At 36.9% G+C, this 16,425-nt stretch overlaps 1 protein-coding gene across 4 annotated transcripts in view; it reads right to left on the bottom strand.

The window, feature by feature from the left end:
- Positions 1-430: 430 nt before the first annotated feature.
- UCN (urocortin) overlaps positions 431-16,425 on the bottom strand; it is a 53,517-nt gene continuing 37,522 nt past the window's right edge. For 3 of the 4 annotated variants that reach the window (XM_077293120.1, XM_077293123.1, XM_077293122.1), the window contains exon 2: positions 431-1,734. In XM_077293120.1, coding sequence (XP_077149235.1) covers positions 1,229-1,734 — 506 coding nt within the window. In that variant the 3' untranslated portion in view covers positions 431-1,228. The remainder of the gene's footprint in view (positions 1,735-16,425) is intronic. The other variant, XM_077293121.1, reaches the window with a different exon arrangement.

The following is a 16,425-nucleotide window of genomic DNA, read 5'->3' as shown; positions in this document are numbered from 1 at the left end:
CACTTGCATGTTTCGCCCCCTGAGCTGAACCCTTAGCTACACCTCTGATTCATATGGAGTCTGCAAATCTCAACAGGGCTTAAACCCAGCTGCACCCTTGTGTTGTAAAATGCCATCTTATGTACCGATATGCTAATGAGCTGATTGGTGCACTTGGGTTGTGGCCCAGTGGTTCCGTACATCTTGGGTATGGCTGAGCGCGTCGGTGGACCCTGCCTCGATATACATTGCAGAAATACTGCCTAAGTAATAAGTGACCATTGTCAGCTTCAGGGAGCTGGGCTGTGAAGGAACAGTATATAGGACGTCCGTCCGGATTCCGGATCCTGGTCATTGTGAACGATCAGGCTGCCACAGAATCCACCTGATTCTCCATCACGTGAGTCTCCACATGAAATGGATTCATCAGAACATTTTATTTCCGCATGAAGTCATCAGGTTTGGTAAAGAAGCCCATTTCTGACAATTAGCATGACCAGCTTTATTGCATACAAGGACAAGGTACAACTCAGCCTGTGGTGGGATGTGTTACAGCTCTGGGGGGCTACGACGACAACGAATAAACAGGATCTGGGTCCAGGTCCGGGAGATAGCTCATCCCATGGTCATTGGTTTCCATATTACCTGTATGTCTATGGTGGTATGGTGCAGCCAGGGTCAAACTCAAGCTCCTTCTGACCTGTAGAAAGACATTACTCTGCTAGTACCCAATTATCTGTGGGGTTTATGGTGGCCCCTAAATTGCACCATCTCTCAGCCTGCACCATCTCTGACTCTCTACATTGTCCTCCTGGAGACGTCACCATTCCCCTCACTCTGCTCTTATTGATTCTTCACGTTCCCCATTGGGGATCCCACCGACATCTGGCTCCCTGTGTGACTACTGGTTGAATTTGTCGTGGGTGGTGGGTCTTGGGCTTGTGACCTTGGCTGCCTATTGTGAGGACACAGATGATCATTATGACCAGAATTGGCATCACTCATGGTGGGCACGAGCCTGAGGAAAACACAAAGATAATTGGAGACTGATGAAATCAGGAAAAGTTCATATTTGGAGACCCATACAGAAAGGATAACCCCAATCATGCCTCCCCCAGGCCCATCAGTCTGTGGTGTCCAGAGCCCACCCTACCACCATATAGACACAGGTCACTGCGGGGTATTGCACCTCCCGTGGTTGGACATTTGGGGAACGCTTCTTCTAGTTTGGGTAGTGGATTCACATCAGTTATTTCCCTACTGAGTCAAATATGATGCGGTTCTGTTCTGCCTGATGCTTCTGGTTCTGAGTCTTTGCTATGTCGATCATATGCCGGAGTATATGATAAGTCAAGTCTATGGAGATTGGAGGGTCTTCTCTCTTAAGGCGGTCAGAAAACACTTCCAGGAAGGTCCTTGCTGATTCCTCTGGCCTAAACTCCTGGAAGACTGTCCTGAGGATGCTGAACATGGAGGCCAGGTCCTGGGATGGTATCTCGTGCTCTGTGGAGAGGGAACCCTTGCTCACCCTCAGCTGCACTTGGGGGTCTCCAAGCTCCATCTGTGGCACTCTTTCTCTTATAAAATACAACAAAGCCTGAGCGCTCTCATCACTTAACAATCCATCCAGACTGAGCCTTGGACCCTCAAAAAAGCTCCTTTCCAAGGGCCGAGTTCCTGCCTGTCCGGTGAGGATCAGAAAGCAGGCAAGTAGGGTGACGGATGATGGTGATGCAGACTTCATGGTGCAGAGACCTAGGAGTTAAGGAGACGGAAGAGGTGGTCAACGTCATGACATCTTACAACAATGAAGCCGAGAAACATAAACTATGAATCCATTTCCTAAAATTTCTGGATCGGCTCTAAGCTTCATAGGACCTCACGAGACTCATCTCTACTTCATGTAATCCTTACCAGCCAGAGATGGACAAGAGAGCTGTGGACTAAGACTGAGCATCTTCAGTTGTATTCTATCCCTAGATTCTAGTAGAAGGGTTCCTCGGGGGCGTGTCCTTAGACAGACACTAGTTATTCGTCGCTTTAAAGCAGATGCAAAGAGGAGCAATGTGTGATTACAAACTGTTTGTCCAAGGAAGGTACCCGGGATGGAGGCTGTAAGGGCGGTGTAGTTCATGCGGCCTTACTGATAGCTTCTCTACAAGGGATTGGTGGAAGAAATTGATGTCTAAATGGATCCTATTATCTTCAGTGGGATCCATTCTAAGGTTTCGTCCTACGGGGATCAGACCACTGATGCAGGCACAAGACAACAATCTGTGTCTGATCTGAGTTGTGAATTAAATAAAACACCCGTTATACATTCCTAGGAAAGACCCCAGCACCCTCAACGAGGCCGGGCCCTAAAAGGATGGAGCTTGAAATAGCACTGAAGAGGCCAGTCCAGAAAAAGTCCTAATTCTCACAGATTGTCCCACATTAATAATCATATTACCTATACACAGAAATAATCCAATAATCTGTAGAGATCCGAATATTAACGATATATAATCTACAGAGATCTCACGATTATGAGTAATAATCTATAGAGAGCTCAGGATTATCAGTAATAATCTATAGAGATCAGGATTATCAGTAATAATCTATAGAGAGCTCAGGATTATCAGTAATAATCTATAGAGAGCTCAGGAATATCAGCAATATTCTATAGAGACATCAGAATTATCAGTAATAATCTATAGAGATCAGGATTATCAGTAATAATCTATAGAGATCTCAGGATTATCAGTAATAATCTATAGAGATCTCAGGATTATTAGTAATAATCTATAGGGAGCTCAGGATTATCAGTAATAATCTATAGAGAGCTCAGGATTATCAGTAATAATCTATAGGGAGCTCAGGATTATCAGTAATAATCTATAGAGAGCTCAGGATTATCAGTAATAATCTATAGAGACATCAGAATAATCAGTAATAATCTATAGACAGCTCAAGATTATCACTAATAATCTATAGAGATCTCAGGATTATCAGTAATAATCTATAGAGAGCTCAGGATTATCAGTAATAATCTATAGAGACATCAGAATAATCAGTAATAATCTATAGACAGCTCAAGATTATCACTAATAATCTATAGAGATCTCAGGATTATCAGTAATAATCTATAGAGAGCTCAGGATTATTAGTAATAATCTATAGAGATCTCAGGATTATCAGTAATAATCTATAGAGATCAGGATTATCAGTAATAATCTATAGGGAGCTCAGGATTATCAGTAATAATCTATAGAGATCTCAGGATTATCAGTAATAATGCACAGAGATCAGGATTATCAGTAATAATCTATAGAGATCTCAGGATAATCAGTAATAATCTATAGAGAGCTCAGGATTATAAGTAATAATCTATAGAGATCTCAGGATTATCAGTAATAATCTATAGAGATCTCAGGATTATCAGTAATAATCTATAGAGAGCTCAGGAATATCAGCAATAATCTATGGAGATCAGGATTATCAGTAATAATCTATAGAGAGCTCAGGATTATCAGTAATAACCTATAGAGATCAGGATTATCAGTAATAATCTATAGGGAGCTCAGGATTATCAGTAATAATCTATAGAGATCTCAGGATTATCAGTAATAATCTATAGAGATCTCAGGATTATCAGTAATAATGCACAGAGATCAGGATTATCAGTAATAATCTATAGAGATCTCAGGATAATCAGTAATAATCTATAGAGAGCTCAGGATTATAAGTAATCATCTATAGAGATCTCAGGATTATCAGTAATAACCTATAGAGATCAGGATTATCAGTAATAATCTATAGGGAGCTCAGGATTATCAGCAATAATCTATAGAGATCTCAGGATTATCAGTAATAATCTATAGAGAGCTCAGGATTATCAGTAATAATCTATAGAGAGCTCAGGATTATCAGTAATAATCTATAGAGATCTCCGGATTATCAGTAATAATCTATAGAGAGCTCAGGATTATAAGTAATAATCTATAGAGATCTCAGGATTATCAGTAATAACCTATAGAGATCAGGATTATCAGTAATAATCTATAGGGAGCTCAGGATTATCAGTAATAATCTATAGAGAGCTCAGGATTATAAGTAATAATCTATAGAGATCTCAGGATTATCAGTAATAACCTATAGAGATCAGGATTATCAGTAATAATCTATAGGGAGCTCAGGATTATCAGTAATAATCTATAGAGATCTCAGGATTATCAGTAATAATCTATAGAGAGCTCAGGATTATCAGTAATAATCTATAGAGAGCTAAGGATTATCAGTAATAATCTATAGAGAGCTCAGGATTATCAGTAATAATCTAAAGAGAGATCAGGATTATTAGTAATAATCTATAGAGAGCTCAGGATTATCAGTAATAATCTATAGAGAGCTCAGGATTATCAGTAATAATCTATAGAGAGCTCAGGATTATCAGTAATAATCTATAGCGAGCTCAGGATTATTAGTAATAATCTATAGAGATCTCAGGATTATCAGTAATAATCTATAGAGATCAGGATTATCAGTAATAATCTATAGAGATCAGGATTATCAGTAATAATCTATAGAGACATCAGGATTATCAGTAATAATCTATAGCAAGCTCAGGATTATCAGTAATAATCTATAGAGACATCAGGATTATCAGTAACAATCTATAGAGGGCTCAGGATTATCAGTAATAATCTATAGCGAGCTCAGGATTATCAGTAATAATCTATAGAGATCTCAGGATTATCAGTAATAATCTATAGATAGCTCAGGATTATCAGCAATAATCTATGGAGATCAGGATTATCAGTAATAATCTATAGAGATCAGGATTATTAGTAATAATCTATAAAGAGCTCAGGATTATCAGTAATAATCTATAGAGATCAGGATTATCAGTAATAATCTATAGAGATCTCAGGATTATCAGTAATAATCTATATTGAGCTCAGGATTATCAGTAATAATCTATAGAGAGCTCAGGATTATCAGTAATAATCTATAGAGATCAGGATTATCAGTAAGAATCTATAGAGATCAGGATTATCAGTAATAATCTATAGAGAGCTCAAGATTATGAGTAATAATCTATAGAGAGATCAGGATTATCAGTAATAATCTATAGAGATCAGGATTATCAGTAATAATCTATAGAGATCAGGATTATCAGTAATAATCTATAGAGAGCACAGGATTATCAGTAATAATCTATGGAGATCAGGATTATCAGTAATAATCTATAGAGAGCTCAGGATTATTAGTAATAATCTATAGAGAGCTCAGGATTATCAGTAATAATCTATAGAGAGCTCAGGATTATGAGTAATAATCTATAGAGAGCTCAGGATTATCAGTAATAATCTATAGAGATCAGGATTATCAGTAATAATCTATAGAGATCAGGATTATCAGTAATAATCTATAGAGAGCTCAAGATTATCAGTAATAATCTATAGAGAGATCAGGATTATCAGTAATAATCTATAGAGATCAGGATTATCAGTAATAATCTATAGAGAGCACAGGATTATCAGTAATAATCTATGGAGATCAGGATTATCAGTAATAATCTATAGAGAGCTCAAGATTATCAGTAATAATCCATAGAGAGCTCAGGATTATCAGTAATAATGTATAGAGATCAAGATTATCAGTAATAATCTATAGAGAACTCAAGATTATCAGTAATAATCTATAGAGAGCACAGGATTATCAGTAATAATCTATAGAGATCTCAGGATTATCAGTAATAATCTATAGAGATCTCAGGATTATCAGTAATAATCTATAGAGATCTCAGGATTATCAGTAATAATCTATAGAGATCAGGATTATCAGTAATAATCTATAGAGATCTCAGGATCATCAGTAATAATCTATAGAGAACTCAGGATTATCAGAAATAATCTATAGAGAGATCAGGATTATCAGTAATAATCTATACAGAGCTCAGGATTATCAGTAATAATCTATAGAGAGCTCAGGATTATCAGTAATAATCTATAGAGATCAGGATTATCCGTAATAATCTATAGCTAGCTCAAGATTATCAGTAATAATCTATAGAGATCTCAGGATTATCAGTAATAATCTATAGAGAGATCAGGATTATCAGTAATAATCTATAGAGATCAGGATTATCAGTAATAATCTATAGAGATATCAGGATTATCAGTAATAATCTATAGAGATCTCAGGATCATCAGTAATAATCTATAGAGATCAGGATTATCAGTAATAATCTATAGAGATATTAGGATTATCAGTAATATTCTATAGAGATCTCAGGATTATCAGTAATAATCTATAGAAAGATCAGGATTATCTGCAATAATCTATAGAGTGCTCAGGATTATCAGTAATAATCTATTGGGAGCTCAGGATTATCAGTAATTATCTATAGGGAGCTCAGGATTATCAGTAATAATCTATAGAGAGCTCAGGATTATCAGTAATAATCTATAGAAATCTCAGGATTATCAGTAATATTCTATAGAGAGCTCAGGATTATCAGCAATAATCTATGGAGACCAGGATTATCAGTAATAATCTATAGAAAGCTCAGGATTATTAGTAATAATCTATAGAGAGCTCAGGATTATCAGTAATAATCTATAGAGAGCTCAGGATTATCAGTAATAATCTATAGAGACCTCAGGATTATCAGTAATAATATATAGAGATCTCAGGATTATCAGTAATAATCTATAGAGATCAGGATTATCAGTAATAATCTATAGAGAGCTCAGGATTGTCAGTAATAATCTATAGAGATCTCAGGATTAGCAGTAATAATCTATAGAGAGCTCAGGATTATCAGTAATAATCTATAGAGAGCTCAGGATTATTAGTAATAATCTATAGAGAGCTCAGGATTATCAGTAATAATCTATAAAGAGCTCAGGATTATTAGTAATAATCTATAGAGAGCTCAGGATTATCAGTAATAATCTATAGGGACATCAGGATTATCAGTAATAATCTATAGAGATCTCAGGATTATCAGTAAGAATCTATAGAGAGCTCAGGATTATCAGTAATAATCTATAGAGATCAGGTTTATCAGTAATAATCTATAGAGACATCAGGATTATCAGTAATAATCTATAGAGGGCTCAGGATTATCAGTAATAATCTATAGTGAGCTCAGGATTATCAGTAATAATCTATAGAGATCTCAGGATTATCAGCAATAATCTATGGAGATCGGATTATCAGTAATAATCTATAGAGAGCTCAGGATTATCAGTAATAATCTATAGAGAGCTCAGGATTATTATTAATAATCTATAGAGAGCTCAGGATTATCAGTAATAATCTATAGAGATCAGGATTATCAGTAATAATCTATAGAGATCAGGATTATCAGTAATAATCTATAGAGAGCTCAGGATTATCAGTAATAATCTATAGAGATCTCAGGATTATCAGTAATAATCTATAGAGATCTCAGGATTATCAGTAATAATCTATAGAGAGCTCAGGATTATCAGCAATAATCTATAGAGATCAGGATTATCAGTAATAATCTACAGAGATCAGGATTATCAGTAATAATCTATAGAGAGCTCAGGATTATCAGTAATAATCTATAGATATCAGGAATATCAGCAATATTCTATAGAGCTCAGGATTATCAGTAATAATCTATAGAGAGCTCAGGATTATCAGTAATAATCTATAGAGACATCAGGATTATCAGTAATAATCTATAGAGATCAGGATTATCAGTAATAATCTATAGAGATCTCAGGATTATCAGTAATAATCTATAGAGAGCTCAGGAATATCAGCAATAATCTATGGAGATCAGGATTATCAGTAATAATCTATAGATATCTCAGGATTATCAGTAATTATCTATAGAGATATCAGGATTATCAGTAATAATCTATAGAGATCTCAGGATTATCCGTAATAATCTATAGAAAGATCAGGATTATCTGCAATAATCTATAGAGAGCTCAGGATTATCAGTAATAATCTATTGGGAGTTCAGGATTATCAGTAATTATCTATAGGGAGCTCAGGATTATCAGTAATAATCTATAGAGAGCTCAGGATTATCAGTAATAATCTATAGAAATCTCAGGATTATCAGTAATATTCTATAGAGAGCTCAGGATTATCAGCAATAATCTATGGAGACCAGGATTATCAGTAATAATCTATAGAAAGCTCAGGATTATTAGTAATAATCTATAGAGAGCTCAGGATTATCAGTAATAATCTATAGAGAGCTCAGGATTATCAGTAATAATCTATAGAGACCTCAGGATTATCAGTAATAATATATAGAGATCTCAGGATTATCAGTAATAATCTATAGAGATCAGGATTATCAGTAATAATCTATAGAGAGCTCAGGATTGTCAGTAATAATCTATAGAGATCTCAGGATTAGCAGTAATAATCTATAGAGAGCTCAGGATTATCAGTAATAATCTATAGAGAGCTCAGGATTATTAGTAATAATCTATAGAGAGCTCAGGATTATCAGTAATAATCTATAAAGAGCTCAGGATTATTAGTAATAATCTATAGAGAGCTCAGGATTATCAGTAATAATCTATAGGGACATCAGGATTATCAGTAATAATCTATAGAGATCTCAGGATTATCAGTAAGAATCTATAGAGAGCTCAGGATTATCAGTAATAATCTATAGAGATCAGGTTTATCAGTAATAATCTATAGAGACATCAGGATTATCAGTAATAATCTATAGAGGGCTCAGGATTATCAGTAATAATCTATAGTGAGCTCAGGATTATCAGTAATAATCTATAGAGATCTCAGGATTATCAGCAATAATCTATGGAGATCGGATTATCAGTAATAATCTATAGAGAGCTCAGGATTATCAGTAATAATCTATAGAGAGCTCAGGATTATTATTAATAATCTATAGAGAGCTCAGGATTATCAGTAATAATCTATAGAGATCAGGATTATCAGTAATAATCTATAGAGATCAGGATTATCAGTAATAATCTATAGAGAGCTCAGGATTATCAGTAATAATCTATAGAGATCTCAGGATTATCAGTAATAATCTATAGAGATCTCAGGATTATCAGTAATAATCTATAGAGAGCTCAGGATTATCAGCAATAATCTATAGAGATCAGGATTATCAGTAATAATCTACAGAGATCAGGATTATCAGTAATAATCTATAGAGAGCTCAGGATTATCAGTAATAATCTATAGATATCAGGAATATCAGCAATATTCTATAGAGCTCAGGATTATCAGTAATAATCTATAGAGAGCTCAGGATTATCAGTAATAATCTATAGAGACATCAGGATTATCAGTAATAATCTATAGAGATCAGGATTATCAGTAATAATCTATAGAGATCTCAGGATTATCAGTAATAATCTATAGAGAGCTCAGGAATATCAGCAATAATCTATGGAGATCAGGATTATCAGTAATAATCTATAGATATCTCAGGATTATCAGTAATTATCTATAGAGATATCAGGATTATCAGTAATAATCTATAGAGATCTCAGGATTATCCGTAATAATCTATAGAAAGATCAGGATTATCTGCAATAATCTATAGAGAGCTCAGGATTATCAGTAATAATCTATTGGGAGTTCAGGATTATCAGTAATTATCTATAGGGAGCTCAGGATTATCAGTAATAATCTATAGAGAGCTCAGGATTATCAGTAATAATCTATAGAAATCTCAGGATTATCAGTAATATTCTATAGAGAGCTCAGGATTATCAGCAATAATCTATGGAGACCAGGATTATCAGTAATAATCTATAGAAAGCTCAGGATTATTAGTAATAATCTATAGAGAGCTCAGGATTATCAGTAATAATCTATAGAGAGCTCAAGATTATCAGTAATAATCTATAGAGAGCTCAGGATTATCAGTAATAATCTATAGAGATCAGGATTATCAGTAATAATCTATAGAGAGCTCAGGATTATCAGTAATAATCTATAGAGATCAGGATTATCAGTAATAATCTATAGAGAGCTCAGGATTATCAGTAATAATATATAGAGATCTCAGGATTAGCAGTAATAATCTATAGAGAGCTCAGGATTATCAGTAATAATCTATAGAGAGCTCAGGATTATTAGTAATAATCTATAGAGAGCTCAGGATTATCAGTAATAATCTATAAAGAGCTCAAGATTATTAGTAATAATCTATAGAGAGCTCAGGATTATCAGTAATAATCTATAGGGACATCAGGATTATCAGTAATAATCTATAGAGATCTCAGGATTATCAGTAAGAATCTATAGAGAGCTCAGGATTATCAGTAATAATCTATAGAGACATCAGGATTATCAGTAATAATCTATAGAGGGCTCAGGATTATCAGTAATAATCTATAGCGAGCTCAGGATTATCAGTAATAATCTATAGAGATCTCAGGATTATCAGCAATAATCTATGGAGATCGGATTATCAGTAATAATCTATAGAGAGCTCAGGATTATCAGTAATAATCTATAGAGAGCTCAGGATTATCAGTAATAATCTATAGAGATCTCAGGATTATCAGTAATAATCTATAGGGACATCAGGATTATCAGTAATAATCCATAGAGATCTCAGGATTATCAGTAAGAATCTATAGAGAGCTCAGGATTATCAGTAATAATCTATAGAGATCAGGTTTATCAGTAATAATCTATAGAGACATCAGGATTATCAGTAATAATCTATAGAGGGCTCAGGATTATCAGTAATAATCTATAGCGAGCTCAGGATTATCAGTAATAATCTATAGAGATCTCAGGATTATCAGCAATAATCTATGGAGATCGGATTATCAGTAATAATCTATAGAGAGCTCAGGATTATCAGTAATAATTTATAGAGAGCTCAGGATTATCAGCAATAATCTATAGAGATCAGGATTATCAGTAATAATCTACAGAGATCAGGATTATCAGTAATAATCTATAGAGAGCTCAGGATTATCAGTAATAATCTATAGATATCAGGAATATCAGCAATATTCTATAGAGCTCAGGATTATCAGTAATAATCTATAGAGAGCTCAGGATTATCAGTAATAATCTATAGAGACATCAGGATTATCAGTAATAATCTATAGAGATCAGGATTATCAGTAATAATCTATAGAGATCTCAGGATTATCAGTAATAATCTATAGAGAGCTCAGGAATATCAGCAATAATCTATAGAGAGCTCAGGATTATCAGTAATAATCTATAGAGAGCTCAGGAATATCAGCAATAATCTATGGAGATCAGGATTATCAGTAATAATCTATAGAGAGCTCAGGATTATCAGTAATAATATATAGAGAGCTCAGGATTATCAGTAATAATCTATAGAGATCTCAGGATTAGCAGTAATAATCTATAGAGATCTCAGGATTATCAGTAATAATCTATAGAGATCAGGATTATCAGTAATAATCTATAGAGAGCTCAGGATTATCAGTAATAATCTAAAGAGATCAGGATTATCAGTAATAATCTATAGAGAGCTCAGGATTATCAGTAATAATCTATAGAGAGCACAGGAATATCAGCAAAAATCTATGGAGATCAGGATTATCAGTAATAATCTATAGATATCTCAGGATTATCAGTAATAATCTATAGAGATCAGGATTATCAGTAATAATCTATAGAGAGCTCAGGATTATCAGTAATAATCTAAAGAGATCAGGATTATCAGTAATAATCTATAGAGAGCTCAGGATTATCAGTAATAATCTATAGAGAGCACAGGAATATCAGCAAAAATCTATGGAGATCAGGATTATCAGTAATAATCTATAGATATCTCAGGATTATCAGTAATAATCTATAGAGATCAGGATTATCAGTAATAATCTATAGAGAGCTCAGGATTATCAGTAATAATCTATAGAGATCAGGATTATCAGTAATAATCTATAGAGATCTCAGGATTATCAGTAATAATCTATAGAGAGCTCAGGAATATCAGCAATAATCTATGGAGATCAGGATTATCAGTAATAATCTATAGAGATCTCAGGATTATCAGTAATATTCTATAGAGAGCTCAGGAATATCAGCAATAATCTATGGAGATCAGGATTATCAGTAATAATCTATAGAGAGCTCAGGATTATCAGTAATAATCTATAGAGAGCTCAGGATTATCAGTAATAATCTATAGAGATCTCAGGATTAGCAGTAATAATCTATAGAGACATCAGGATTATCAGTAATAATCTATAGAGACATCAGGATTATCAGTAATAATCTATAGAGATCAGGATTATCAGTAATAATCTATAGAGATCTCAGGATTATCAGTAATAATCTATAGAGAGCTCAGGAATATCAGCAATAATCTATGGAGATCAGGATTATCAGTAATAATCTATAGATATCTCAGGATTATCAGTAATAATCTATAGAGATCAGGATTATCAGTAATAATCTATAGAGAGCTCAGGATTATCAGTAATAATCTAAAGAGATCAGGATTATCAGTAATAATCTATAGAGAGCTCAGGATTATCAGTAATAATCTATAGAGAGCACAGGAATATCAGCAAAAATCTATGGAGATCAGGATTATCAGTAATAATCTATAGATATCTCAGGATTATCAGTAATAATCTATAGAGATCAGGATTATCAGTAATAATCTATAGAGAGCTCAGGATTATCAGTAATAATCTATAGAGATCAGGATTATCAGTAATAATCTATAGAGATCTCAGGATTATCAGTAATAATCTATAGAGAGCTCAGGAATATCAGCAATAATCTATGGAGATCAGGATTATCAGTAATAATCTATAGAGATCTCAGGATTATCAGTAATATTCTATAGAGAGCTCAGGAATATCAGCAATAATCTATGGAGATCAGGATTATCAGTAATAATCTATAGAGAGCTCAGGATTATCAGTAATAATCTATAGAGAGCTCAGGATTATCAGTAATAATCTATAGAGATCTCAGGATTAGCAGTAATAATCTATAGAGACATCAGGATTATCAGTAATAATCTATAGAGCTCAGGATTATCAGTAATAATCTATAGAGATCTCAGGATTAGCAGTAATAATCTATAGAGACATCAGGATTATCAGCAATAATCTATAGAGACATCAGGATTATCAGTAATAATCTATAGAGATCAGGATTATCAGTAATAATCTATAGAGATCTCAGGATTATCAGTAATAATCTATAGAGAGCTCAGGAATATCATCAATATTCTATAGAGCTCAGGATTATCAGTAATAATCTATAGAGATCAGGATTATCAGTAATAATCTATAGCGAGCTCAGGATTATCAGTAATAATCTATAGAGAGCTCAGGAATATCAGTAATAATCTATAGAGAGATCAGGATTATTAGTAATAATCTATAGCGAGCTCAGGATTATCAGTAATAATCTATAGATATCTCAGGATTATCAGTAATAATCTAAAGAGATCAGGATTATCAGTAATTATCTAAAGAGGCACAGAGGATATAAGGATCTCCCAGCAGCACAGATGATATAAGGATCTCCCAGCAGCACAGAGGATATAAGGATCTCCCAGCGGCACAGAGGATATAAGGATCCCCCAGCAGCACAGAGGATATAAGGATCCCCCAACAGCGCAGAGGATCTAAGGATCCTCCAGTAGCACAGAGGATATAAAGATCCCCCAGCAGCACAGAGGATATAAGGATCCCCCACAGCACAGAGGATATAAGGATCCCCCAGCAGCGCAGAGGATCTAAGGATCCTCCCGCAGCACAGAGGATATAAAGATCCCCCAGCAGCACAGAGGATATAAGGATCCCCCAGCAGCGCAGAGGATATAAGGATCCCCCAGCAGCACAGAGGATATAAGGATCCCCCACAGCACAGAGGATATAAGGATCCCCCAGCAGCCCAGAGGATATAAGGATCCCCCAGCAGCACAGAGGATATAAGGATCCCCCAGCAGCGCAGAGGATATAAGGATCCCCCAACAGCGCAGAGGATATAAGGATCCCCCAGCAGCACAGAGGATATAAGGATCTCCCAGCAGAGCAGACGATATAAGGATCCCCAGCAGCACAGAAGATATAAGGATCCCCCACAGCACAGAGGATATAAGGATCTCCCAGCAGCAAAGAGGATATAAGGATCCCCAGCAGCACAGAGGATATAAGGATCTCCCAGCAGCAGAGAGGATATAAGGATCCCCAGCAGCACAGAGGATATAAGGATCTCCCAGCAGCACAGAGGATATAAGGATCCCCCAAAAGCCCAGAGGATATAAGGATCCCCCAGCAGCAGAGGATATAAGGATCTTCCAGCAGCGCAGAGGATATAAGGATCCCCCAGCAGCACAGAGGATATAAGGATCCCCAGCAGCAAAGAGGATATAAGGATCCCCCAGCAGCACAGAGGATATAAGGATCCCCCACAGCACAGAGGATATAAGGATCCCCCAGCAGCACAGAGGATATAAGGATCCCACAGCAGCACAGAGGATATAAAGATCCCCCAGCAGCACAGAGGATATAAGGATCTCCCAGCAGCACAGAGGATATAAGGATCCCCAGCAGCAAAGAGGATATAAGGATCCCCAGCAGCAAAGAGGATATAAGGATCCCCCAGCAGCACAGAGGATATAAGGATCCCCCACAGCACAGAGGATATAAGGATCCCCCAGCAGCACAGAGGATATAAGGATCTCCCAGCAGCAGAGGATATAAGGATCCCCAGCAGCACAGAGCATATAAGGATCCCCCACAGCACAGAGGATATAAAGATCTCTCAGCAGCACAGAGGATATAAGGATCCCCCAACATTGCAGAGGATATAAGGATCCCCCAGAAGCACAGAGGATATAAGGATCCTCCAGCAGCACAGAGGATATAAAGATCCCCCAGCAGCACAGAGGATATAAGGATCTCCCAGCAGCACAGAGGATATAAGGATCTCCCAGCAGCACAGAGGATATAAGGACCCCCAGCAGCACAGAAGATATAAGGATCCCCCAGCAGCAGAGAGGATATAAGGATCTCCCAGCAGCACAGAGGATATAAGGATCTCCCAGCAGCACAGAGGATATAAGGACCCCCAGCAGCACAGAGCATATAAGGATCCCCCAGCAGCGCAGAGGATATAAGGATCCCCCAGCAGCACAGAGGATATAAAGATCCCCCACAGCACAGAGGATATAAGGATCCCCCAGCAGCACAGAGGATATAAGGATCTCCCAGCAGCACAGAGGATATAAGGACCCCCAGCAGCACAGAGCATATAAGGATCCCCCAGCAGCACAGAGGATATAAGGATCCCCCAGCAGCACAGAGGATATAAGGATCTCCCAGCAGCACAGAGGATATAAGGATCTCCCAGCAGCACAGAGGATATAAGGATCTCCCAGCAGCACAGAAGATATAAGGATCCCCAGCAGCACAGAGGATATAAGGATCCCCCAGCAGCACAGAGGATATAAGGATCCCCCAGCAGCACAGAAGATATAAGGATCCCCCAGCAGCAGAGAGGATATAAGGATCTCCCAGCAGCACAGAGGATATAAGGATCTCCCAGCAGCACAGAAGATATAAGGATCCCCAGCAGCACAGAGGATATAAGGATCCCCCAGCAGCACAGAGGATATAAGGATCCCCCAGCAGCACAGAGGATATAAGGATCTCCCAGCAGCACAGAGGATATAAGGATCTCCCAGCAGCACAGAGGATATAAGGATCCCCCAGCAGCACAGAGGATATAAGGATCCCCCACAGCACAGAGGATATAAAGATCTCTCAGCAGCACAGAGGATATAAGGATCCCCCAACATTGCAGAGGATATAAGGATCCCCCAGAAGCACAGAGGATATAAGGATCCTCCAGCAGCACAGAGGATATAAAGATCCCCCACAGCACAGAGGATATAAGGATCTCCCAGCAGCACAGAAGATATAAGGATCCCCAGCAGCACAGAGGATATAAGGATCCCCCAACATCGCAGAGGATATAAGGATCCTCCAGCAGCACAGAGGATATAAGGATCCCCCACAGCACAGAGGATATAAGGATCCCCCAGCAGCGCAGAGGATATAAGGATCCCCCACAGCACAGAGGATATAAGGATCCCCAGCAGCACAGAAGATATAAGGATCCCCAGCAGCACAGAGGATATAAGGATCCCCCAACATCGCAGAGGATATAAGGATCTCCCAGCAGCACAGAAGATATAAGGATCCCCAGCAGCACAGAGGATATAAGGACCCCCCAACATCGCAGAGGATATAAGGATCCTCCAGCAGCACAGAGGATATAAAGATCCCCCAGCAGCACAGAGGATATAAGGATCCCCCACAGCACAGAGGATATAAGGATCCCCCAGCAGCGCAGAGGATATAAGGATCCCCCAACAGCGCAGAGGATATAAGGATCCTCCAGCAGCACAGAGGATATAAAGATCCCCCAGCAGCACAGAGGATATAAGGA

Source organism: Ranitomeya variabilis, chromosome 2, assembly GCF_051348905.1.
Source record: "Ranitomeya variabilis isolate aRanVar5 chromosome 2, aRanVar5.hap1, whole genome shotgun sequence".
Lineage (NCBI taxonomy): Eukaryota > Metazoa > Chordata > Amphibia > Anura > Dendrobatidae > Ranitomeya > Ranitomeya variabilis.
This window is presented reverse-complemented; position numbering and strand designations above follow the sequence as displayed.